The sequence below is a fragment of the Podarcis pityusensis genome (genome assembly GCF_964106645.2).
Source record: "Podarcis pityusensis genome assembly, chromosome: 1".
In the NCBI taxonomy this organism is placed as follows: Eukaryota; Metazoa; Chordata; class Lepidosauria; order Squamata; family Lacertidae; genus Podarcis; species Podarcis pityusensis.
In genome coordinates this window covers 133,367,179-133,392,080 of record NC_138028.1, presented here as the reverse complement: position 1 = coordinate 133,392,080, position 24,902 = coordinate 133,367,179, and the positions used below count along the sequence as shown (strand labels likewise).

General features: G+C 41.0%; 1 protein-coding gene across 4 annotated transcripts in view; it reads right to left on the bottom strand.

Annotated features, from left to right (window-relative positions):
* The window catches only part of AGAP1 (ArfGAP with GTPase domain, ankyrin repeat and PH domain 1), a 320,069-nt gene that overhangs the window by 53,977 nt on the left and 241,190 nt on the right, over positions 1-24,902 (bottom strand). For 3 of the 4 annotated variants that reach the window (XM_081016056.1, XM_081016057.1, XM_081016055.1), the window contains one exon: positions 7,390-7,467. The exons of the other annotated variant lie outside the window; for it this stretch is intronic. In XM_081016056.1, the coding sequence (XP_080872182.1) occupies positions 7,390-7,467 (78 nt within the window). The remainder of the gene's footprint in view (positions 1-7,389; positions 7,468-24,902) is intronic. 4 annotated transcript variants of the gene reach the window in all.

Below are 24,902 nucleotides of genomic sequence, written 5' to 3'. Positions count from 1 at the left end.
TGCAGGAGAAAATGGCTCTGTCCTCCTGGGCTCATGAACAGCTCGCCTTTTAAAATGTGTGTGTGAGAGTGGGAGAGATTCTATAAAATATCTACACCACTTGATTGTTAAAAAAGCTCAAAGCGGTTTACAAAAAGATCAAAAATATAAATAATGAATGGTTTAGTTCTGTGAATGGCAATGGATGAGGTCCAGAGCATGTTGTAAAAATATAAGCGGTGCCCCTGAAAGCAAGGTGGCTTTCAGTGGACATACCGACAGCCACATCAGTCTAGCTTTCCCCTGCTTATTCCTTCCCTTCCTCTGTCTATGGAACAACCACCACTCCCCACAGGAGCATCTCTGCTGAGGAGCGGGTTGCCAGAGCAGCACATGCGCAGTCAGTCACTTAAGCCAAGCCACCCAGGCAAAGTTCCAGCTGCCCCCCCCCCCCGCCATTACAGTATTTTTGTTTGCATGTGCAGGCTGCCTGGCTGTTATTCATAGTTGAGTTCTAGAGACATACAAAGGGTCAACAGCCCTGCAAGGTAGGCCAATAATATTATTTCCCAGTTTGGGGTGGAAGTGGTTGGGTGAGTAGAAGAAGAGGAGCTTGGATTTGATATCCCACTTTATCTCTACCCTAAGGAGTCTCAAAGCGGCTAACCATCTCCTTTCCCTTCCTCCCCTACAACAAACACTCTGTGAGGTGAGTGGGGCTGAGAGACTTCAGTGTATCTCTGGCCCAAGTGTGACTGGCCCAAGGTCACCCAGCAGCTGCATGTGGAAGAATGGGGAAGCGAACCCGGTTCACCAGATTACGAGGCTACCGATCTTTAACCACTACAGCACACTGGCTCTCAGAGGTTGGATGGCCACCTGCCATGGAGGCTTTAGCTGAGAGTCCAGAGGTTGGTCAGGACTTTGACAGGAGCATGAGTCATATCATCTAGAAAATCCTCCAGAGCTATCTGGAAAGCCATTGGATCCATCAGGCTTGGAAGGTGGAGCATCCTAATAGTCTCCTATCTCTACAGAGGGGAAAAGGTGCTGAAAGCGTAATTCTCAACAGGAAGTGATCAGACCATGACAAGGGACTGAGATCAATATCCCCCACTTTCAGATCACCCTCTTCCTACCCAGCTGAGAAAATAAAGTCTAGAGTGCAACCTGCCACATGTGTTGTGCCAGCCCCATGGTCATCATAGCAGTCATGAAATCCTGAGCCACCTCAGAGCCAGTCACCTCGGCATGGATGTGGAAGTCCCCCAGAAACAGCAGTCTGCGAATCCTCAACACTGCCTCCCAAACCAGCTCTTTCAGCTCAGGCAGGGAGACTGCTGGGCAGTGAGGGGGCGGTAAACTAGCAGAATCCCTGATGTGTCCCGATTGCCCAATGCCAAGAACACACATTCCAGATCCCCCCTTAGCTGGAGAGAGAGCCTGGAAATAAAGAGAGGGAGAATCTCTATAGACCACAAGTCCCCTCCCTGACTTGAAAGTCTGGCCTAATGCTGCACCAAGCACCCAGATGGGCACAGCTGGGTGAGACCAACTCTGCCCTGCTCACCCATCCAGGTCTCGGTGATACATGTCAGATCAGTCTCCATAATCAGATCATGGATGAGGGAGGTCTAATTCAGATCCACCTAGCATTCAGCAACAGCAGCTTCAGATCCAAGGGCTGGCTGACAGGACAATTGCAATTCCCCAGGTTGGAGGAGGAGTTGGCACACGTCACAGTCACTAACTGCCTGTGCTGTGTGCCCCTTACCCAGCCTGCCCCACCTCTCATGCCACACTTCCCCCTACTCTGAACCACTGCAATTGGCCCCCCAGGCTCTCCCCAGCTCCTCTCCTCCCCTCCCTCAATAAAAATCCCTACCAACAACAAACCCCACACAAATTTTAAAAACAATTAAAACAGTTGCCTGTAGTGCAGTCAGGAGATGTTGACTGGCTGCAGGTGCAGAGGCCACAAGACTACTGCTGCTCTCAGCTGCTGGGAAGGAAAGGATCTCTGGATCATGGCTGTTTGATCATCATCTGTTCACTGAGGGCAACTGCTGATTAGCAGGTGTTCTGCATGGTAGAACACCTGCTTTGCATACAGAAGGGCACAGGCTCAATAGCTTTTTTCTTTAGTTTGGCCCAGTTAGCTGCAGTCGGTCAGTGTTGACAGCACTGAGTTAGATGGACCAATGGCATAAGGCAGCTTCCTATGTAGTCACCAGAGATAAGGAGTTACCATATTTTTCGCTCTATAACACGCACCCAACCATAACACGCACATAGTTTTTAGAGGAGGAAAATCCGTAGGCATGCCACCCGTAGGCATTCCCTCCATAACACGCACAGACATTTCCCCTTACTTTCTAGGAGGAAAAAAGTGAGTGTTATGGTGCAAAAAATACGGTAGGTAGCATTTTTGAATATCCATAGCAAGACATTTCTTACAGGGATTTTTGGCTACTACAGACTCTGAATGCAGTTCAGACATATCCTGAGGAAGTTATCTCTGTTTACAAAAGGTCTGATGGAAAGATGGTTATACTCTCAAAAGCTGGTTTCAGAACTAAATGGTTAACTGTTAAACCCAACAGTATTGCAGTTCGTGCAGTTTAAATCCCTGTGAGCCCAATCACAACATTTTATTAAACAGTTTCCTAAGTTTAACTGTTATGCACGGAAAGGTCCACTATAATAGTATTTTAGCACCATCAACCTGTCAAAATCAACTTGCCCAATTATCCCAAACTGCATTAACAACAGTGAATATTACTCTAATTGTGTCCAGTTTCTATGCAGACGAAGTCCCACGTGGCTAATTTTGTTATCTTCAGGGACAAGCAACTTGGCCATCAAACTGATTTCAAAAAGAATCCTACTCTTAACACAGATCCAGGTTGTTGCCATGCCATTCTTTATTTTATTTTTCCTCTAAAAGGTTAGTGGGCCAATTAATCATCATCCCCCCCCCTGGGAATTTAGCATACAGAGGGTTAACGGACAGGAAGCAGGAAGTTTTCTATATTTGAAGGATAGCAAAAAGTAAGTAACTACTTTGGGGGTATTTGGATATTAAACGGTGAAGGCACTCAAGAAAGCACTCAGTGGAGTTGTTTGCTCCAGTATAAATAAAAATTTAACAACATTTATCTATCCAACTTATCATACTAGTTTTATTCATTGATTTCCAAAATGCTAATACCTATTTTTCAGAGGATAATACGCTTTTGAATTATGTATCTACTATGCAGAATTTGAGCACTGGACAACGCAAATGGATTCTCCATGCCCTCACTAGGGCCAAAAGACTGATGTTGCTGCATTGGAAAGATAAATGTATGGCTCCGTTAATTCAATGGATTGAAGACCTGACTACTCTTGCCACCTACAGATTGCTTATAGAGGTAGACTTTGCATGGACAAGTATAATGAAATTTGGAACTCATTTATACAAAACACAGTATGTTAAAAATGGTAATTGATAACTGCTAACAATATAGTGATATACTATATTATTTTTCTTTTATTTTTCTTCATTTTTTAATAGCACTTTTATGTAAATAAAAAAACACATTTCTCAAAGTAAAAAAAGAATTCGTAAAATATCATATATTTGAGCTTTCAGAAGTCGAAATTAGTCATTAGTAACACTTGTGTATCATGGGAACTAGCAGAGAGATAAGAAACAGATCTAACAGTCAGCTTTCAGAAATGGTAAGATAACTTGTATGCGTTTATTTTTATTTATTCTTTGTTAATAAAAAAAAGATTTGGTCAAGGAATATCCAAGGCCAGGGACATATTACAACATATTACATGCCCACAGCCTGTCTCAAGAGTCCTCTCCTCTCATTTCTTCATGTTCCTTGCTCCCTTCCCAAGCAACACCACAACACTCCTTGTCTATAAGCCTTAGGTGGGGTTCTCTCTCTGGCCCCTTCTTTCAGCACAATCTACCTCCTCTGCCTGCATTTCCTTATCATCATCATCATCATCATCATCATCATCATCTCTTCCCTGTTTCTCCTCCAATACTAACTCTGAACCACCTATTTCCAACATCCTCTTCTGGGCTATTTTGTCACCATGAAATTGTGCCTTTCCTGGATTCTTAAAGTCAGGGGTGTGGAACTTCAGTCATGGGACCAAGTAATGAGACCAAATGGGCCTCCGTTTCCCTCCTGTATTGTCACGGACTGGTTGGATGCAGAGGAGTGGTGGGAGGAACCAGCTGGAGAACCCTCAAGGGAAGAAGGCTCAGAGCCAGGGGATTGGTGGTGGGATGGCAATTAGAGGTCAGAGGGAGAAGAGAGAACAGACTGGGAAGAGGTGGTGTTGGAAGCTGAAGAGGCAACAGGGTTTAGTGAGCAGGAAGAGGCTGGGGCAGAGAGCAGACCAGAATCAGAGGCAGAAGCAAAAGCTGAAATAAGGGGGGGGGGGAGGCCAAAAGGCAGAGATGAGTCAGGTTTGTGAAAAAGCAAAGGTATCTCCTTTTCCTGCTGTGACAAGCTCCCTTCCGCCCTGCTGTCCCAGAACCCACAGATGTATGAAGAGGGCAGAACAAAGAAGTCTCAGGTTGTTTGGGAAGGGCCTAGGGGAGGAGGGGACTTAGGGAGCTGTAGAAGGAGGAGACCTTCAGCCCTTGCAACTGCTTCACTGGGGCAAGACCACTGGGAAGAGTTGCTGTGCTCAGGCCTGAGCTGCTTTGTTTCTCTGATTAAGAGAAACTCACGGACACCTTGTGAGTTATTGAAAACTGAAAGTATGCTTTTGGAACCCTGGAAGTTATGCTATGGAGTGCCACAGGTCACCATTTTCTCCCCAGTGCTGTTTAACATCTATTGGGAGCAGCCATTAGGAGACTTGGGGCAAAGGCTCTACTCCATAACATCTGAATTGTGGGAGGTCATACAGGGCCTAGATTGGTGCCTGCATGCAGTAGTGGGCTGACTGAGAGAAAACAAACTCATCTTGAATCTTCACAAGATGTAGGCTCTGTGGTTGAGTGGTTATTGTATCTGACTGTATCGGTCAATTGCCTGTTCCGGATGGGAATGCACTCCCGCAAAGGAGCAGGCACACAGTCTAGGGGTGCTCCTGGGTCCAGTTTTGTCAGTAGAGGCCCAAGCAGCCTCAGTGATTAGAACCACTGGTATGACAGTTGCAACCATTTCTGGATCCGGATAGCTTGTCCACAGTTGTTCAGATACTGTAGCAAATTCAAGGTTGAATTATGACAATGCACTGTATGTGTGGCTTCTCTTGTGGTTGTTCTGGAAACTGCAGTTAAGTTCAGAATGCTGCCACATTGAGTTTGTCAGCTTTTGGTCAAAGTTCTGCAGTGGCTACTGATTGATTAGCAGGCCATGCTCAAGGTGTTGCCATCAGTACATGCAAGTCCTTAATGGCTTGAGACCAGTTCACAAGGGATAGTCTTACCCCATACACCTATCTGATTACTTTGATTTGCAGAACCTGAACTTTGCAAGTGCTTTTTGTTTGTTCCACATTGAAAGATGTAATTCCTTTAGTGTGGCAATATCTCTGACCTGGAATTCTATGCCCATTGGTGTAAGGAGGCCCCCTCGCTATATTGTTTGACTGCTGAAAACTTTGTTTTAGCAAGCTTACCCAATCACATGTCAGTTATATTTGTTTTGAATGTTTTATTGATTTTTATCTTTGCTTTTAATAATCATTTTATGCACATTTGTTTTTAATTGGTTGGTGGAAATTAGTCACGCTTTGTATATAATGGAATTAGCACACTGCTAGGATATTTTTTCCAGAAAATATTTTAAACGTTTTCTAATTAAATAAATATTTTGGTGGCAAACCAGGTAATATACTTTCATTTCTCAAAATGATAACTAGGAAATAATGAAACCTAATATTATCAATATGAAATGAAACACTATGTAGACACAACAAATGAAAGAGCAAAATACAGAAATATTCAGTGAAGCACTTTGGGGGTGAAAGCAGTGAATATGTGCGGTTTTGTTTTAACTGCGAAAAACAATCCTTATTTACTATTCACAGGCAGTGGATATTTATGACTAATTTGGTCCCAGTTTTTCTTCTAAAAGCCATTTGAAAGGTAGCAAATATTGTCTCAGAGCTTACAGCTTTGTTATTTTAAAAGGTGACAATTTAATCTTTACAATGGGAAATAAACCAATATTATAGTAAAATTGCTCCCTAACAAGTGGCTGTAAAAAAGCACTTTTGTGTCCCAGATACATTTTATCTGGTGGTAAGTAAGGCAACTGCCTGAGATAGAGTAGTAATTGTGAAAAAAAGAGATTGTGATATAAATCACCAAAGGTTAATGATCAGAATGTGAACACAGGGACTTGTTTACAGAAATAGCATGCAATTTAAAATTTACAAGAGATTTAATGCTGTCTCTTCTCAATCACTAAAACCAACAGCCCAGAAAACAGTGACATTAAGAAAAATATTATAGTTATAATCATTCCAAAATAAGTCAATTAGTGTAAGGGCATGCGCTTGTGATTACTTGACCCATTTGGTTTGCACTTAAGTGAAAAAAAATTTCCCCCCATTACAAGAAGATTACTGAATTGTGACCTATTTTGCATTCAGCATCACCGTTTATACGGTCTCTGAGATGGTGGATGAAGATTCCCCCCCCTTGGTTTCCAAGTAATTTTGACCTTTGACCTTTGTAAAAAAAAAGAAGGAAAAAAAGAAGGCAGTTTATAATTGCATTGTTCAAATGAAGGTGAAGGAAAGAAATTCAATCTGCTATTATACAAAAGCCATGATGGCTGCCTTCACTGAAAACAGCAATGTAAGTCAATTTGTGAACTTTGGCACCAGGCGACCTTTAGAAATACAACAATATACAGAATTTACAAGCAAGAGTAGCACATGCAAATGGTTTGGCTCTGTCTCGCTTTTGGATTAGAGCTGCAGAAAGCATTATGGAGAATGCTTTCACAAAACAAATTAAGACTGTTACTTAAATGTCACAGCACACTATTGTATTTGGCTACAGATCATTACACCTGATACCAACACTTTAAAAAACTGTAATAACTTGGGAAATATTACATTGAGTGCCCACATGTATAAAGGGAAAATAAAAAAATTGAAGAAAATGGGTTCTTGAAGTAATTTAAACATCACTACTCCACGACTAGAGGGAAAGGTCAAAATTTAAGTAAACTGAAAGGAACATGAATGGCAAAATAAAACACACAAACAGAAAGATGAAAAGACCAAAGGAATGGCTCTGCATACACAACATGAAAGCACACGTGCTTTGGGCAAATTTTATTGCTATCCCAGGATTTAGGGGAAAGGGAGAGGCAATGAAGATACCGCTGAGAGAGGGAGCAGTTCCTCTACATGATGGTGCTTTGATTTTGTTACCTTCAGTGTTGGTACTGCTGCTGCTGTATATATTTCGCAGGCTACCAACACGATTTAGTTTCCACGCTTTGCGTTTGGCTGCATCCAGAGAGCAGAAAGGGGAGAGAGAAAAAAAGAGAAGAGTAAAAGAAAGAACAGAAAAAATGAAAAAAATGGGAGGGGAAAAAAGGTTGAAGCAGCATATGAAGTAAAATACAAGCAAAAGCCTATGTGGGAAACAGCTGCACACATGTTGCCCAGAGTAAAGCTTTTAAACATCTTGCTTTTCAAGCAGAAAGAAGATTCTTATCAAAAGCTCATAACTTCTTAAGAACTTTAAACCAAGAATACTTTATCATCAAAATGTAAAAGCTAAATAAATAGAAAAGGTATTCTCCTCTAAGACAAATGGTATAACCACGATTACAGTGGTACCTCGGGATGTGGACGGGATCCGTTCTGGAGCCCCGTTCGCATCCTGAAGCGAACGCAACTCGCGTCTGCGCGGGTTGTGTTTCGCCGCTTCTGCGTATGACGTCATTTTGACCGTCTGCGCATGCACACGTGGCAAAACCCGGAAGTAACATGCTCCTTTACTTCCTGGTCGCCGCAGAGCGCAACCCAAAAAAACTTAACTTGAAGCACATTTATCCCAAGGTATGACTGTAATTCACAGTAGTCAGTGCCACACTAGAAACTCCACTTTTCCAAAATAATAAATTCGATTGTATAAATCCTGATATTTGGAACCATAAAACTTTTACTCCAGGTGACAGAGCAATACATTTAGATAAGGCAAACAGCCTCAGATACGTTTTTATTTGCCTACATGTTATTAACTTAACGATTGTTTTAACTTACGCTGATGTTGTCCGTATGCAAATTTTACTCTTTTTCAGACACAGAAAGTATAAATTCTTGTTTGAAGGGCAAGGTTTAAGTGATGCTATTGATGACTAGTTACTCCTTTTGGTTTCCAAAGGATTTTTAGTATTATTTGGGTTAGTATCATTTATTACTTATTTAATTTCCTTCTTTGAGGGAGTTCAGGCTTCCTACATGTTTATTTAAAAGATTTGTATGCCACGCTTCAGTACTGCCACACTTACAGGGGCTAACAAACCAACACTACATGTTCTGACCACAAGCCCCATTATCTCTACAGCAATATTTTGAGGCAGGCGGGAATGGGAGATAGTGACTTTGCTCAGTCATAAGGCCAGAGCATGGTTCAACATTATGAGAATAAGCCTCAGTGAATGCTGGCCTTGTGGGCTCTTCATTTCCACTGTAATCTCCTGGGGAAGCCTTAAGGATGGGTTTGGAAGCTTTCACTTCTGTTTTAGATTAAGTGCACCTTATTACATCCTCAGAAGCAAACACAATGGGATAAGATTATGCCTCAGCAAGGTGGGGGGGGGCAGAGGGACACATGAGATGTGCATTGATTTCCTTCACTAGTGTCATCATTTTAGTGCTCAAAATGTGTGACATCATGTGCTTGTGTGACTGGAACTGGGTGGAAGGAAGAGGAAGGGGGAAGGCAGGTGGGGGGGTCATGATCCAGAGTTGAGAGATGAATTACATCAAGGTCCTTGTTTCCTCTACTATGCCCATTTGCAATCAGGATTTGATGAAGCCAGAAGTCTTGCAGTCAGATCTTGATGAGCCTGGATAGCTCAGTTGGTTAGACCATGGTGCTGATAACACCAAGGTTGCAGGTTCGATCCCTGTATGGGCCAGCTGCATATTCCTGCATTGCAGGGGGTTGGACTAGATGATCCTCAGGGTCCCTTCCAACTCTACAGTTCTATGATTCTATGATTCTATGATTCTGGTGCTGCTGTTGGTGATTTACAGGTCTGTCCAAAATAAGTCAGTTATCAAAATTGTGGGTGACAGGGGCATGACAGAGACCAGGGTAGGTGTATTAGAAGGTTGACTCAACTTTTGCCCATCCTGTACCCTGGTGAGGTTTGGTATAGCTGTGGCAGTACCACCCAAGGGTGGAGGGACTGGGATGATCCACCCCTGAAAACTTACAGAATCTGGATGCCTTACCCTGGATGATTTTCTGGTTGACATGGATGGTGCACCTGTCAAGATTTGGTTTTGCCAGGGCATGGTGAGATGTGTAGGCCCACTTGGTGGGACTGTGGCTAGAGTGCAAGAGGAGGAAATCCTGATGTGAATCTGACTGAAGACACGTGATAATGCACTATTATATCTATAATGTGGTACCGTATTTTTTGCTCTATAAGACTCACTTTTTCCCTCCTAAAAAGTAAAGGGAAATGTGTGTGCGTCTTATGGAGCAAATGCAGGCTGCGCAGCTATCCCAGAAGCCAGAACAGCAAGAGGGACCACTGCTTTCGCTGCACAGTGATCCCTCTTGGTGTTCTGGCTTCTGGGATTCAGAATATTTTTTTTCTTGTTTTCCTCCTCCAAAAACTAGGTGCGTCTTGTGGTCTGGTGCGTCTTATAGAGCGAAAAATACGGTAATGATGGCAGCAAGGAAAGATGTTTTACATTGGAATGAAGGAGGACCATAGCTTAGTGCTGGTGCACAAGTGTTGAATGCAGAAGGCCCCAGGTAAAATTCCTGGAATTGCCAGTAAAAGAATATGGGAGAGACTACTGCCAGTCAGAGTAGATGATAGTGTGCCAGTAAACATGCTTAAATTGCTATTTTTAAACCAATCACAAGTAAGGAAAAAGGAGAAAATCCCACCCATATATAATATTTCCCCCAAAATGTAGGGGAACAATAGAAGGAGAGGAGAGAGAGGAAAGTGAGTTGTGTTATTTCAAGCACATGAAATGGAAGAAGCAATGTACACTAAATATGCTCTTTATGCTCTTCTGGGAGGAGCACAGAGAGAATAAATTCTATGGTGCATCTAACAGCGAAACCAGACGTATTGGTGTCTACAGCCACAGCAGGTGCTGCAAGTATCCAATGGTTTGCCTTGGATGGCACATTCTTCCATTGTCTCTCGAGACAAGATGGATGCCAGTAACAACACATGCTCATGTTAACTTAAACAGTACAAACACCCATCCTGTGCGAAAGGTGCTATTTTCTGCCATAAGTGTCGGAGTACAAGAAGTTTATTAAAACATGCACATCTTTAAAGCACAGTGAGGATTCCAATACTAAACTGTTTCCAGAACATCACCTCAGAATACTTTATAACTCGGTAGCCCAACACCATATTAATAATGCTTGCCCCACGCTGCTAGCAATTCAAAGCAGGGTATAACAATTTTGATGGAGCCTCTTTGGCAGGGGCTAGACAGACCAAGACTGATTCAGAATAAGACAGCTTTATATATTTGCATGCTGCACCTCTAAGGGACAAGCCACAAATTATGCAGGGGATCTGTAATCACACGTCAACTATGGCAATCCCAAATTGGATCCAGGATCGGTGGGCAGTGTTGGCCACTGGGACTGGTGGGCCAGAACAATGGTGGAGCCGGAGCCCAAGTGAGGTGGAACTGACACATTTGCCATTATGGATCAGCCTCTACTGAGAAGGGCATAATACTGATCAAAATCAGTTTTCACTGAGGGAAGAAACCAGGACTTATATTGTGCCTGTCTTGCCCTCTGCCAAAGTATGGCTAAAGCAGCAGACTTGAGGGGGGAGAGTCCAACTGTGGACACAGCAAGAAGAGGAAAGGGTTTAACACCATCACTATCCCACCCCCCAACCCCACAGCAAGGCTGTCGCTCTGATCTAGTTCAGGATTCCTACAGCTCTTTAAAAAAATAACATGGATCAAGATCCTGCAACATGTAACTTTGTACAATATCTTATCTGTCAACCGAAGTACAGCATTATTCATTCAGATTCATAACAGCAAAGTACTGTCTCGTGCCTGAATAAACGCCAAGTCGGTCTTCCTGTGTTCTGAGGTGGTCTAAAAGTGCAATGTTCATTCTGATAGACCGGGGTAGGCAACCTAAGGCCTGTGGGCCGGATGCGGCCCAATCGCCTTCTCAATCCAGCCTGTGGATGGTCCAGGAATGTGCTTTTACTTAAAATGCATCTCTGGGTTATTTATGGGGCATAGGAATTTGTTTTGTTTTGCAAAATATAGTCTGGCCCAACACATGGTCTGAGGGACGGTGGACCGGCCCATAGCTTAAAAAAGGTTGCTGACCCCGTGATAGACTTTTTGAGTACACTTTCCAAAGCCCTGGCAATGAGTTTTGAAACACAGAATCTAGGTCCGGCCATGGAGGAAGAAATCTGGTGATAAAACAACCTAAAATATGTTGCAGTACAATTGAATTTTGTAACTTTAATATGCAAGTATGCATAAATATAAATTAAGCTCAAGTTCCACCTGCCTACTGAGATTTCACCACGTACTTCAAGCTTACCTCTGTAGAATGAGGACAGAAATACAGTCAAATACTGTCACCCTCTTCTAAACAAAAACTGGGATTATCAGAATACAGTGGTACCTCGGTTTAAGAACAGCCCTGTTTACGAACTATTCGATTTACGAACTCTGCAAAACCGGAAGTAGTGTCCCGGTTTGTGAACTTTACCTCGGTCTAAGAATGGAAGCTGAACAGTGGAAGGGCACCAGTGGTGAGAGGCCTCATTAGGGAAAGCACGCCTTGGTTTAAGAACAGTTTTGATTTAAGAACGGACTTCCGGAATGGACTAAGTTAGTAAACCAAGGTACCACTGTACTGGAATCTGTACTGAGCAATGCATATTCTGTACTATTTAACACACACACAGGCCCAACTAGATGCAACATCTATGTACATATGCTAATACTGATTTAAATGATAGCAGTGAAAATCCGTTTGTATACTGCTGTTAATATAACCAGCACAAAATGCAACACTGCAGCTGGCTCATTCAAAAGTTATACTAGGAAAATTAGGAAAATTCTAACCCTTATCTGAAGATCTTGCATAAAATTCTTCTGATACAAATGCTGAAGTTTGCTGGACAACCCCTTTCCCTGTAGGTGTTTATCAAAATGAGGACCTGCAATCTGCCCACAATCAATAAAATAGTAATTAACTAGAAAACGAACATCTATACTGTATATCCCATGATATTAAATGTCCTGTGACTGCTTTCCTACCAATAATATGGCATGCTATATTTAATGACAGCAAGGGGGAAAAGTTAAACTGCATACCTGAATTCTGTAGCTGCTTTCCTTGTTTGTTTTTTAAAGAAAGAACTTATGCTGAGAAGGCTTAATAACAGTTAATCTTGTCTACATATAAAAATTAAGAGAGAGATTTTTAAAGTATTACAGCTTTTCTCTTAGAAAAGATTTGGGAAACCTCAGTAGGAATTATGCAGTGTGGGGTCTAAATTCACCTGTTGAAAACTTTTATTCCTGAAAATTTACATATAAATAGGTAACGTCTAGGCACAGCACCCTGCTGCCAAGGAGAAAATCTGCAGTACATAAAACCCCTTTCCCAATTGGCTCCATCTTCTATAGTTTTTCATGTTTCAATCACATATTAAAGGATTGGTATCAATATAAAAGAACTAAATCTTCAGCTTTATTCTCTGTTAGCCTGTTGATGAAATGATCAACTTTGATGTGTCAAGTGTCATTCCTTTTTCTTTTAAAAAATGAATATTTAGCAGACAAAATATGTTTCTGAAATTTGCAACATCAATTACCCTGGCAGTTATCTGCAGTGCTATGCTCTCTTGGCTAGCACCACATGTTCCCACCAGAAAAAGTCAAAGGCAACCTTCAAAAGGTTGAGTTATGGGAGCAACTCAAATGGTCTTTGCTCAGAAACTCACATGACAATTACGAGACTGTCTTTATTTTGGCTTGTTATTTCCAAGTAACAGTAATCATGAACTCATTAATAATCTCTCATGTTAATGCTATTAGGCATTTGTATGTCTGCATCTGAAACATCAAACCAAAATAAATTTATGTTTAATAACTGCATAAAATCTAGCCACTGTTTTATAACTAGTTCAATACAGGCTTCCATATGTATGAAAAAATACACTATTACATGCTACAAATTCAGTTTCCATTTATTTCTAAATTAATTCAATTCTGAACATTGTAGTCCTAATTTTTCAATTAAAAAAAGCTTTCCTAATTTAGACATGTAAAATACATGAATGGTGCTAAAGCATATCCACACTGATCTGCGATAGGAACAATTTAGCATCGTTTTGTCAAAAGAGACTTGTCCAGTAGAGTAAGATTAGCATGTAAGACTCTTGCAGCTAGATATCTCACTGGTTAGTAGAGACTGATGTGTCTCTTTGCAACATAGTCCTCTTTCCTCCCAGCTCCATAGCCACCAGATGCTCCCTTTCTGTCCCTGGAGCCACATGGCAAGTTCCCATGCCCAGGCTCTCTGGCTGCTCACGACACTAGGGCCTCTCCCCTGCAGTATATTTTCAAAGCACATGGCTTTGTCATGCCTGATGCGAAGCCTTGTTCCAATCCTCCATTTGTAGAACCCAGCAAGGAGGAGGACGGGAACAAAACTAAAATGAGTCATTTTATGGTTCCCTCATTTCCCCCCAACACAGGATTCTATGGTCTGGTTCTCACAAAAACCAGATAAAATGGTGAACTTCCATTACACCAATTTAGACTGCAGGCTCTTTCAAACAAAAATGTCCCTGTGCATTATAAACTAGCAATGCCAGGAAGAAGGAAAGCTAGAGGCCTTTCCTCCAATATCTGCTTTCCTACATGGAGGCATGACAGAATAAAATCTACCTTACCCAACAGCTGAAGGGGGAATCAAAGGCTGTGGCCGGTGGTGGACAGGGCCCACTCTGAATCATGCTGGATGGGTGGAGATCGCAGAAGGCAGCCCCTGCCTTTTCTTTCCTAGGGGTGTGGAGGTGGCATTGCACAGTGGCCTCTCAGCAAAGAGGAGGCACTGCTGATGGTCTCCCCCACACTCCTAGGGGCGGGAGGAGACCAGCAGCTCCTCCTATTCACCAAGAGACCACTGTAGAGGCAGCACTGGCAGGCCTGCCAAGGAAGCAGCAGATCTGGCCTCCAATGAGTGTACCACAGCAGATGCTCCTACTGTGACAGCAGCAATGGGTGAGGCATTCTTTGAAGATCAAATCTGCTGCCCTTGTGGATCCTGCCACCCAAGGTAGTTGCCTCACCTTGCCTCATGGGTGGGCCAGCCCTATGTGCAGGGGTTGGCTGGGGCTTTAAATGAATTATTCAGTTATGCAAGGCAGCAGTAGCACCTTCAAGGAAGACAGTCCTGCTACTGCATCTGCTTACAAGACCTATACCTATATCTTACACTTAACTCCATGTTTCTGTTCCTTAGACCACTAAGTCACTCTTATTCTCAGTCTTCTCTCCTCAGCTGTCTTCCCACTCAGCTTCTTAGGTCTCAACCTAAGGTCAAAGCTCCTTTCTCTTTCCTGCCAGTAGTACAAAGGATTACATGGGCTGTTGGGTTCTGATTGAAGACTAAAGTTGCAAAACTGCTCCTTTCTTCCTGCACAAGATTTGTAATCGTAATTGCCAAAACACTATCATTATTTCTTAAAAGCTTAATATTGTCAGCCTCACTCTTAACTATTTTAAGTGAATGGGCTCTTTTTAAATGCTACAAACTGTTCACTACAAGAAAATTTGCCCGTTCAATATTCTGAACTGGGTTGCCAGTATAGCCGAAGCAATTAAAAAGTTAGTTGCACAAGAATATTCTTATGTATATTCACTGCTAGTTATATGGAAAATATCCATGATTTACTTGATGTAAAGAAGGGTAATTTATACTGCATGTTCTTGTAGTTAAAACATTTTATTTGATTGGACAATTCATTTCCTTTACTGTTTGTACCTTTTTATCTGAAGAACAGGACACTCTTCTAATAATTATTAGTCAGTAGTACTAGCAAGAGTGATATGTGGTCCAGAGCAGACTTGCTTACATCACACGTCCTGCTGGATAAGGGGCTGATTGTAGTAAACCAGAACTGCCAATCAAGCAGCTGCCTTTGTCAGCTTTTATAATGTGTTTGTGAGAGGAGGATCTTTGGATTGGTATCTGGAGGTATGATCTTATGAGCCCCAATATAGGCGCACTAAAGAATGACTTCTGTTTACATTTTCTAAGACGATACCACATGGGATTATTTAAATATAAGATGTGGTATATGTATTTTGGAAAATGAAGCAAGAGCTCTAGTGCACTCGTACGGCTCCCGACTGAGGCCAAGGTGAGGACAGGTACTCTGCTCCCCACGGTTCAGTTATTCCCCCTTCCTGAACATGACAGTTTTCAACACTAAATAGGCACAAGGCTTATAGATGGTTTCCATATGTTTCATAACAGGTCCACAACATTGTACAAAACTGTTACAAAATGGATCAAATATTGGCAGAAATGACTGGCAGAATCCGTGACCAGGGAGAAGAGTTGGTGGAAGAAGATTGGAAGAAATTTAAAGACTATTTACAGAAATATTGTAAAATTAATGAATGTTAGAATGATTTTGGATTGAAGTTAAGTGGCTTCTAGCTATATAGGTACAAAAGAATATGGAAAAATTGGTTTTTAATGTGTAAAAATCTAATGTTACAATATATCAAGATTAAGGATTAGGATTAAAAAGGAGGGATAGGAATTATTGGATTAACAAATTGAATTGGAATACAAAAGAGGGAGGTATGAGGAGGTCCAGGAAACAAGTAAATGTAAAAGAAGTGAGGAAAAGATGGAATTGTTTTTAACTGCTTTTTCTTTTTTTTTTACTTTGTATTTTTCCTTGTTATTGTTTTTTTTTTTTATTAATGTGATTCTGTTTTCCTTTGAAACTCTAATAAATATTATTTCAAAATGGATCAAATAAATTGCTTACCTTTTCTTTCATTTAAACTAGGAAACCCTTTACTGAGTTCAGGCCAGCAGAAAATCACAAGTGCCCAACATTTATATAGACTAAATAAATAAATAAAAATTAAAAATTGTCCAGTAGCACCTTAGAGACCAACTAAGTTTGTTCTGGGTATAGGCTTTCGTGTGCATGCACACTTCTTCAGATACACTGAAACAGAAGTCACCAGACCCTTATATATAGTGGGGGGGTGGGGTGGGTTTTTCCTCAGAAGGGAAAAACCCCACCCCACCCTCCTACCCTTCTGAGAAAAACTGCACCCCACTATATATAAGGGTCTGGTGACTTCTGTTTCAGTGTATCTGAAGAAGTGTGCATGCACACGAAAGCCTATACCCAGAACAAACTTAGTTGGTCTCTAAGGTGCTACTGGACAATTTTTTAATTTATTTCGTCTGCGTCAGACCAACACAGCTAGCTACCTGAATTTATATAGACAGTGAGACAATAAATTATGAAGAGCTGAGAGCCTTTTTGGGAAGCTGCTGCTCTATGTAAGAATTAGAAGTTGGTAGGATTTTGCTTGACTATCCAGTATGGTTTTATTTATCTGCTCTATTCTGCATGAGTCAGGCAGCATTTAGTGTACCAAATACAATTTTGGGCACTACACTTTTGAGAATGATATTGGAAAAAAGTGAAGTGTGTCCAAAGGAGTGCAACTAGAATGGTGAAGGGACTGGAAACCAAATCCTGCGAAGAACAGCTAAAAGAGCTGGTAGGTTTAGCCCGGAGAAGACAATTAAAGGGGAATACAATAGCGGCCTTCACATATCTGAAGATGGAACAGATATGTCCTCTGTTGTTACAGAAGGCAAAGAGCAAAGCCAACAGTCCAGATTGTCTGAAAGCTGTATTTGCATTTTAAAATCAAGGAATATCTCCACAACTTCCTGTTTTATCACCTTTCAGATCAGGATGAAATTCTGTATCTTTGTTAGTAAAAGAAGACTGCAAGTTAAGATGTCCAGAGGCAGCATATACGGTATTAGACCAGGAGTTGGTTGGGGGAGATCCTGCCATATGGAATCTCCAAACAGATAGAAAATTAATCTGGATTTTAGTGCTCATTTTTAGATGGGGCAAGTATGATTTGCAGTCTATATTTTAAACCAGAGGTTCTGCCTAAAATGGTTTTAAAGGGCAAAGAACATGCAATGCAAAAGAACTAGGTTTGCTTCCACACTAGGCTTCTTTAGCAATATTGAAGCTTTGCTTTCCCACCGTTAATGAGAAGCAGAATTATAAGAGGTTTCACACAAGCACTTAATATAGTGCTGTATTTTCAAGCCATGCCATCTCCATGGCCAAGATCCTCCTATAGCAAAGATTCCAAGCAATGTTAATTAAAAGTTTTTGGGGAAACCCTAAGGATTGGGGGGGGGGGTACCTTGAAAACAGCCCAAGGGAGATAGAGCATGATCTGTAGCCATGAAATGCTTGACTAACTTGGATACCTCACCTGAAAACAAGGCAAGAGAGAAAATGGAATGAAGTATCCTGAACCACTGTTTCAGATCTGACTTGCTCATCATTCCCCAAGTCATGAGCAAACAGAAAACATGAAATGAGCATTGCTTAATTAAAGATTCAGGCACCTTTAAAAGCTCCAGTAGTGCTTTGTCTACACACAGTAGGTAGGGCTGATGCTGCAATTCTGTTATTACCAAAAAATCATCATGTATCAGATCTAAAAAAACAGAGGAAGGTAACACAGAAAACACTACAATGCACTAAGCTGCAACATCATTATCAGGATACTCCAGAAATACAGTTAATAAACAATGGCAGTTCCAGAGCAATGGGCTAGTATGGAAGGAACCAAACACTTGCCAAAGATTATATATCAAGGTATTGATTCCCAACAGTCCACCACTTACAAAGGAGACACTCAAAGCAGCTTATAGAAAACACAATAGAAAACAAACTGTAACATTAAGAAATAAATAAAGCCAAAGGTAGTAATGGAAAGCAAATTGGGAAGTTTTTTTAAAAAAAATCATTTGAACAAATCTAAGATCAGTTTACATGAAGCATTGAAAGAAATGTTCTAATTACACCTGAAAGGAATTTACTGCTTCAAAGATACCTCAGAATTTGTGTTCAAACTTTTCATGACATGACTATTCGTGTGATTTTTCCATTTAAAATTTAGGATTTTCAGGAATATCAACAATTTTATTATTTTAGCACTCTTCATTAGTACATATGATTCAGAAACCACAATGTCTGGCATATTCTTCTGTATTTAATATTTAATCTATATTTAAAATAACTATTCCTTGCAGTTTGCTAGCAAAACAAAAATATTCTACAATCCCTTATCATTAACAAAACTTGTTAGTGTCATCACTGATCTCAATTTGACGGCGTCCTTTGGTGATTAGATAAATAGTTCTCAGATAGCTGATTAAAAAATGATGTAGCCGTTAGGTTGTGTGTCTAAGCCTTGTCAGCCATGTTGGGTGTTCAAGTGTGCATGAATTACATCCCTGGAGTGTGCTGAACAGAGCTGATTAAAAGAGGAACGCCACAGCCCTCAGCATCAATTATGAGAAATAATAGGATCTTTCACCTAGACTGGATAAAAGGGGCTGTGATCAAGCCAGAATGCCACTCATATCTGGGAAATATCACCACAAAATAAATAACCCAGTTCATTCATACTATTTTCCTTTCTGAAGAAGGTTTCAATGCAGTAAGAAAATCTAAGGTCACACATACACATGACCACATTTGAATGTTATTGTATGAGGTACATTTCTATAAATAAAGCAAGTTCCACATAAATACGAGGCTGTTCAGAGAGAAATAATTTAAGATCACAGCACTAACAAGGGCAATCATTATTAAAATAATAACCGTGTCCTTTTGTCTTAAGAGTATTCTTACTATGCTTCTATAAATTAGAGAGTAATTTCTCAGGAGTTGTAGCTATGTAGAGATTCTTTTGTACAATTCAGCAATACATTGTACAAAACAGGTACATCTTCTTTTATATAGTATAAGGGCAACAGCAGTGAACCAGTTCACATGTAATGGTAAGCCAAACTATGACTTAGCATGAACACATGAGCTCCTGCTGCTACTGCAAACTTTGGGCTTAGCATGTTGTATGGACTAGGGGTAAAACTAGGCTTAAAAAAGACCCCGTTTGCAAGCCTCCCCCCCCCATGTATTTGCTCACATGCACACACAGGCTGCAAGATTCAATGATTCCCCTCTGGAGGCTTCATCCAGGGCACCCCCCCCCCCGGTAGGTACGGCACTGGTCTGGACCCATATTTGTGGATTGTCTCATTCCAGACAAACCACAAAATGTAAAGTAAGGCTTCCTCTTGATTTGCAGCTCATGGATTGTCTGAAGTGAGACAGACCATGAGCCCAGGTTCAGACTACATGCTAGAACAAACCATGAGTTGGCTACAGGAACTCAGCAGCAGCAGAACAAAGGAGCTGCAGTCTCCTCTCTAAGCATGTTCATACAAAGACATGGTTTGGTTTTGCATTATGTGCAAACTGGGACATTGTGTGGGAATGAGTTGTTTAGAAACAGTGAATTATTCAGTGAATCAAATACTGACTACTACAAGCTCCAGGAACACAATCCCCCCCACCCCCAGTAACACACAACAGCTATGGGAATGTCAGAAGTGATCAAATAAATTCAAGAGTTATCCAGGCAGCAATATAGCATGTTTTCTGACTGCTTTTTAAATGTATAGCTTTTAAACATGCATATCCACTTAAAATACATTACTAAACTCCAAATGCAACTTCATTCTTACATATCCGTGTTTTAAAGAGATGGTATTTTGGCATCTTAGTAAAGAAAACCAAGGGAAAAGGTGGGCAGAGGGGAGCAGAGTGAGTTAGCTTGCCCAAGTCATGGCTGGAGCCCTCCTGACTTACCATATTTACTCAAATGTAATGTGCATCTTTTTTGACCAAATTATGTTGCAAAAATTAGGGTGCACATTAGACTTGATGGCACCAGCAAATGTGTTTTTGGTTTCAAGGTTTTGAAAATTGAGGTGTGCGCATTAGATTCACATAAATATATTATTTATTTTTGTGGTGGTGATGGAAGACATTTTGTTGTAAGGCCAAATTTTATTTAGTTAAAACTCTTCACTTAAATTTGAGTATCATATTGCTGTTTCAATAATTTGGTGCCCAGGTTCCCCATATATGTATACTTAAAAATGGGGGGGGGGGGGATAGAAATAATACAGCCTAATTAGGTAAGAAGTTTTTAAGGCATTCTACTTATTCCCACTCCACCCCCATAAATCTCAACAATTCAATGTATTAACATTACATATTTCTAGGTTAGTATTAAAACGTCAAAATGGACATATTAAAACAAGAGAAATATAAAAAGGTGTTTCTTCTGTAATTTGGATTTCTATTTTTTCCCATAAAACTAAATGCTATGCTACTAGACTGACAAACCCATCCAATGCAGTTGGATTGTTCATTTCAGGGCTTTCTCTACAGTGGAGCACTGCAGATCCTTTATAAATACAGAAAACTCTTTAGCCATCTAAAATGTCTCTTTATGGTAGCTTTAAATTATACTATCAAATTTCAAAGGCAATGATCAGCTAAGGAAACTAATTAAAGGTATAATTATTTAATGATGAGTAGACATGCCATCTAAAAAGGCCCATAATTACTTGACTGTGATCACTGGACCACCAGTTTCAAAAACTGGAAAATAAGAGCATATTGCATTTGCTCTGTTGCGTTTATCCTGTAAGTTTCTAAGGTTAGCTTTTCCAAGTGGACACCCTTGACAAGTTACCTCATCTGTAATGAGCTTACATCATGGGAGAGGAAGTGTAGGATGGGCTCAGATCTGCTGCTATTAGGACAGATCAAAATCCTAAAATGGATTCAGGCTTCTGAAAAACCTAAGCATTTCCAAGCTTGCCTTATTCGGAACAGTTGCTGGTCAAACAGTTGTCCTTCTGCTTAAAGGCATACACAGATACCATCAGCCTTTTGGACCCGTCAATTTATTTTTATATTAACTTAGGAACTGAGAATGCATTTGTGGTGTTGATCTTGTTGAGATTGAAATCTCTCCCTAGGCACTGACAGGGTAAAAATACTCTATTGCATGTGTTAGAACTCCACAAAGCCTAGATATAGTTTACCATTTGAGGCTGGTGACACCATTGCAAGTCCTCCTTAGAAGAAGAAGAAGAAGAAGAAGAAGAAGAAGAAGAAGAAGAAGAGTTTGGATTTGATATCCCGCCTTTCACTCCCTTTAAGGAGTCTCAAAGCGGCTAACATTCTCCTTTCCCTTCCTCCCCCACAACAAACACACTGTGAGGTGAGTGGGGCTGATAGACTTCAAAGAAGTGTGACTGGCCCAAGGTCACCCAGCAGCTGCATGTGGAGGAGCGGAGATGCGAACCCGGTTCCCCAGATTACGGGACTACCGCTCTTAACCACTACACCACACTGGCTCTTAGATTTGTGGAACTGTTCATTCTAGGTAGTAGTCATGGGACAGAGCGAGTTGATATTGCTCACCTGGCTTCTCAACACGGAACTCACTGCCAGTAAACATTACTTTCTCCGTGGGGTTCTGCAGGGGTCCCTTCCCTTCACCTCCTACCATCACTTAACATAGGGCAGGCATAGGCAAACTAGGCCCTCCAGATGTTTTGGGGCTACAACTCCCATCACCCCTAGCTAACAGGACCAGTGATCAGGGATGATGGGAGTTGTAGTCCCAAAACATCTGGAGGGCTGTTTGCCAATGCCTCACGTAGGACGTAGGGAAAGATCACACAAGGAAATGAAGGCAGACACCAGTGACAAGAAATAATATCTCCTGATATGATCTAGGTTCACAGGGCTTAGCAGCTGATTGTGTTGGCAAAACTGCATGTAAGTGAGCAAACTAAATCAGGAAAGGACAATTAATGTTAGGCAATAGACTTTGTGACCTAGGGAGGATAATAGCTAATACTCTAGTATTTGCAGGTTTTAGCATTAAATTACATGACCAGATTAAATTGTTGAAAGTATGTAAAGCAACTTAATTCACTGTCAAACACTAAATGTCACAAGCCATAAGCACAGCATCACAGAAAGTTTAGTTTCTTGTGTTAAACACGACAGCATTAAGTAACTGACTAGCAGGTTTACCTGCACTTCATTTGGACAGATAGATATTAAAATCTCCCTTTATATCAGAATCTAGTGTCAAACCATTTCCTTGCCACCAAAAGCTGTGAGTTGTTAACTAAATGGCTAAATGACAATGGCTGTTACTAATCGCTTATTGAATAATGAAACTGACACAACTGATAAAAGGTTTCAATCCTGGGGGAAAATGATTTATAGTATTTCACTCTACTGGCACTGTTATTTGTATGACGAATGATTGGACAGACGCCAGTTAATCTCCCTGCACCTCCAACTCAGAGGTGGCAGCTTCTGCCAGAGCATCCAAATAATCAAGAACAGCTAACAATACAGCTATGATGTTGTGAGGGGCTGAAGACTGGTATTTTATCAAGGCTGATCCCCAGATCAATTTATGCAATGGATTTTGGGTGGAAGGAGAGAGAGTATGGAAAGAAATAGGAATATCATAAAAACTATAAGCTGCAGTTTGCAGCATGTTAGCTAAAAGGCCATGCTCTTCGTAGCAAAGAAATGAAATCATCAATACTAGTAGCGCATTAATGATTTTAGAAAGCTCAGTATAGTTTATAGATTTCCTTGATGGCAACATCAGAACTGCAGCATCATACTGTCCTGTCAAGGTTGTTTGTTACGTTGTAATGCAATATTACATTCCTTGCCTGTGTGCCACAAATTCCATCTTGCATGTGGAAGAGCAAAAGGATGCAGCTTCCTTTGAAACATGAATAAGAAATGGAGTTTTATATTTATAAGGAGCCCATTTACAGCAATCTCTTGGTTGATTCTATATGCCCCCAAAATGGCTGAAGTCACTCATTCAGATAAAAGAACAATATGCTAAAAGGTGCACCAGCGTTATTTATAAACCACCTCAACCTTAAATTTTCAAAAACCTATTTCCTCCTTAAGGAAAAAACAAACAAACAGAAAAGTTTTACCAGTGTTTAGAAAACCAGTGTTCTTCCAAGAAAAAGAAAAAAACAGCACCCTAAACCAGAGTTCACCAACCTTTCTTGACAATTTCAAATTTGAGAGCATTCTGGGGTTGTCAGTAACAAAATGAGCCAATGCTAAACCAAACCATAGGTTGCCCTATTAAACACAAAGAAGCTTATTTTTGAGTAGATATGTATACAATTGTACTGTAAGGTAATTATACAGTGGTGCCCCGCAAGACGAATGCCTCGCAAGACGGAAAACCCGCTAGACGAAAGGGTTTTCCATTTTTGAGTTGCTTCGCAGGACGAATTTCCCTATGGGCTTGCTTCGCAAGACGAAAATATCTTGCGAGTCTTGAGATTTTTTTTTCGCTTTTCCCCCCTTTATCTAAGCCGCTAAGCCTTTAATAGCCTTTTAGCAGCTAATCCGATAAGCTGATAAGCCTTTAATAGCCGCTAAACCGCTAATAGCGCTAATCCGTTAAGCCGCTAATAGGGTTGCTTCGCAAGACGAAAAAACCGCTAGACGAAGACTCTCGCGGAACGGATTAATTTCGTCTTGCGAGGCACCACTGTACAATGAATTCTTAAGGAGTGCTCAGACTTCTACTCATGTTCAGCAAGAGACATGCCTAAGCCTCTTCGCAAAGTTTTCATATTTTGCAGTTGCCATTTGGGAAGGGGATTAATTAACATCCACCTAGTATTTGCAGAGTATCTGCTCTCAGACCACTGGAACAGATGCATCCTAGCTGCTAGGGAAAAAGGAAGGGCAAACTATGGAGAGTCCAAGGACTACTAGAAAATCAGACAGAAGCAGGAAAGGTGCACTAAGGGAGAGTGGGGGGAAGAAGCAGTAGGGTTATTGTTGTTTTAAAAATGCATTCTTACAGCTCTTACTTCACTCATCAGCTAATAACACTGACAGGTGAGAGCAGCCAGGCTGGCTCATTTCACAGAAACTGCTTAGGAGGCTTCCTGCACATTTTGCTTCATAACTTTCTTCTTAGAAGTAGAGGCTTACAGTGGTACCTCAGGTTAAGTACTTAATTCGTTCCGGAGGTCCGTACTTAAGCTGAAACTGTTCTTAACCTGAAGCACCACTTTAGCTAATGGGGCCTCCTGCTGCTGCCGTGCCGCTGGAACACGATTTCTGTTCTCATCCTGAAGCAAAGTTCTTAACCTGAAGCACTATTTCTGGGTTAGCGGAGTCTGTAACCTGAAGCATATGTAACCTGAGGCACCACTGTACTTTTATTTAAATAATAATAATAATAATAATAATAATAATAGAAGCCCGGAGTCTGGGGGCCCTACCCAAGGGTGACAAAGAAGGCTGTGAACAGGCACCATGGCACCCACAGGCACCAGTTGGTTTAAGAACGGGTTCAATTTAAGAACAGACTTCCATAACGGATTAAGTTCATAAACCAAGGTACCACTCTACTTCAGTTCAACCTGCTACTGGAAAAAACTCTTGGGATATTTACTTGTAAAATGAACATCGAATACTTTT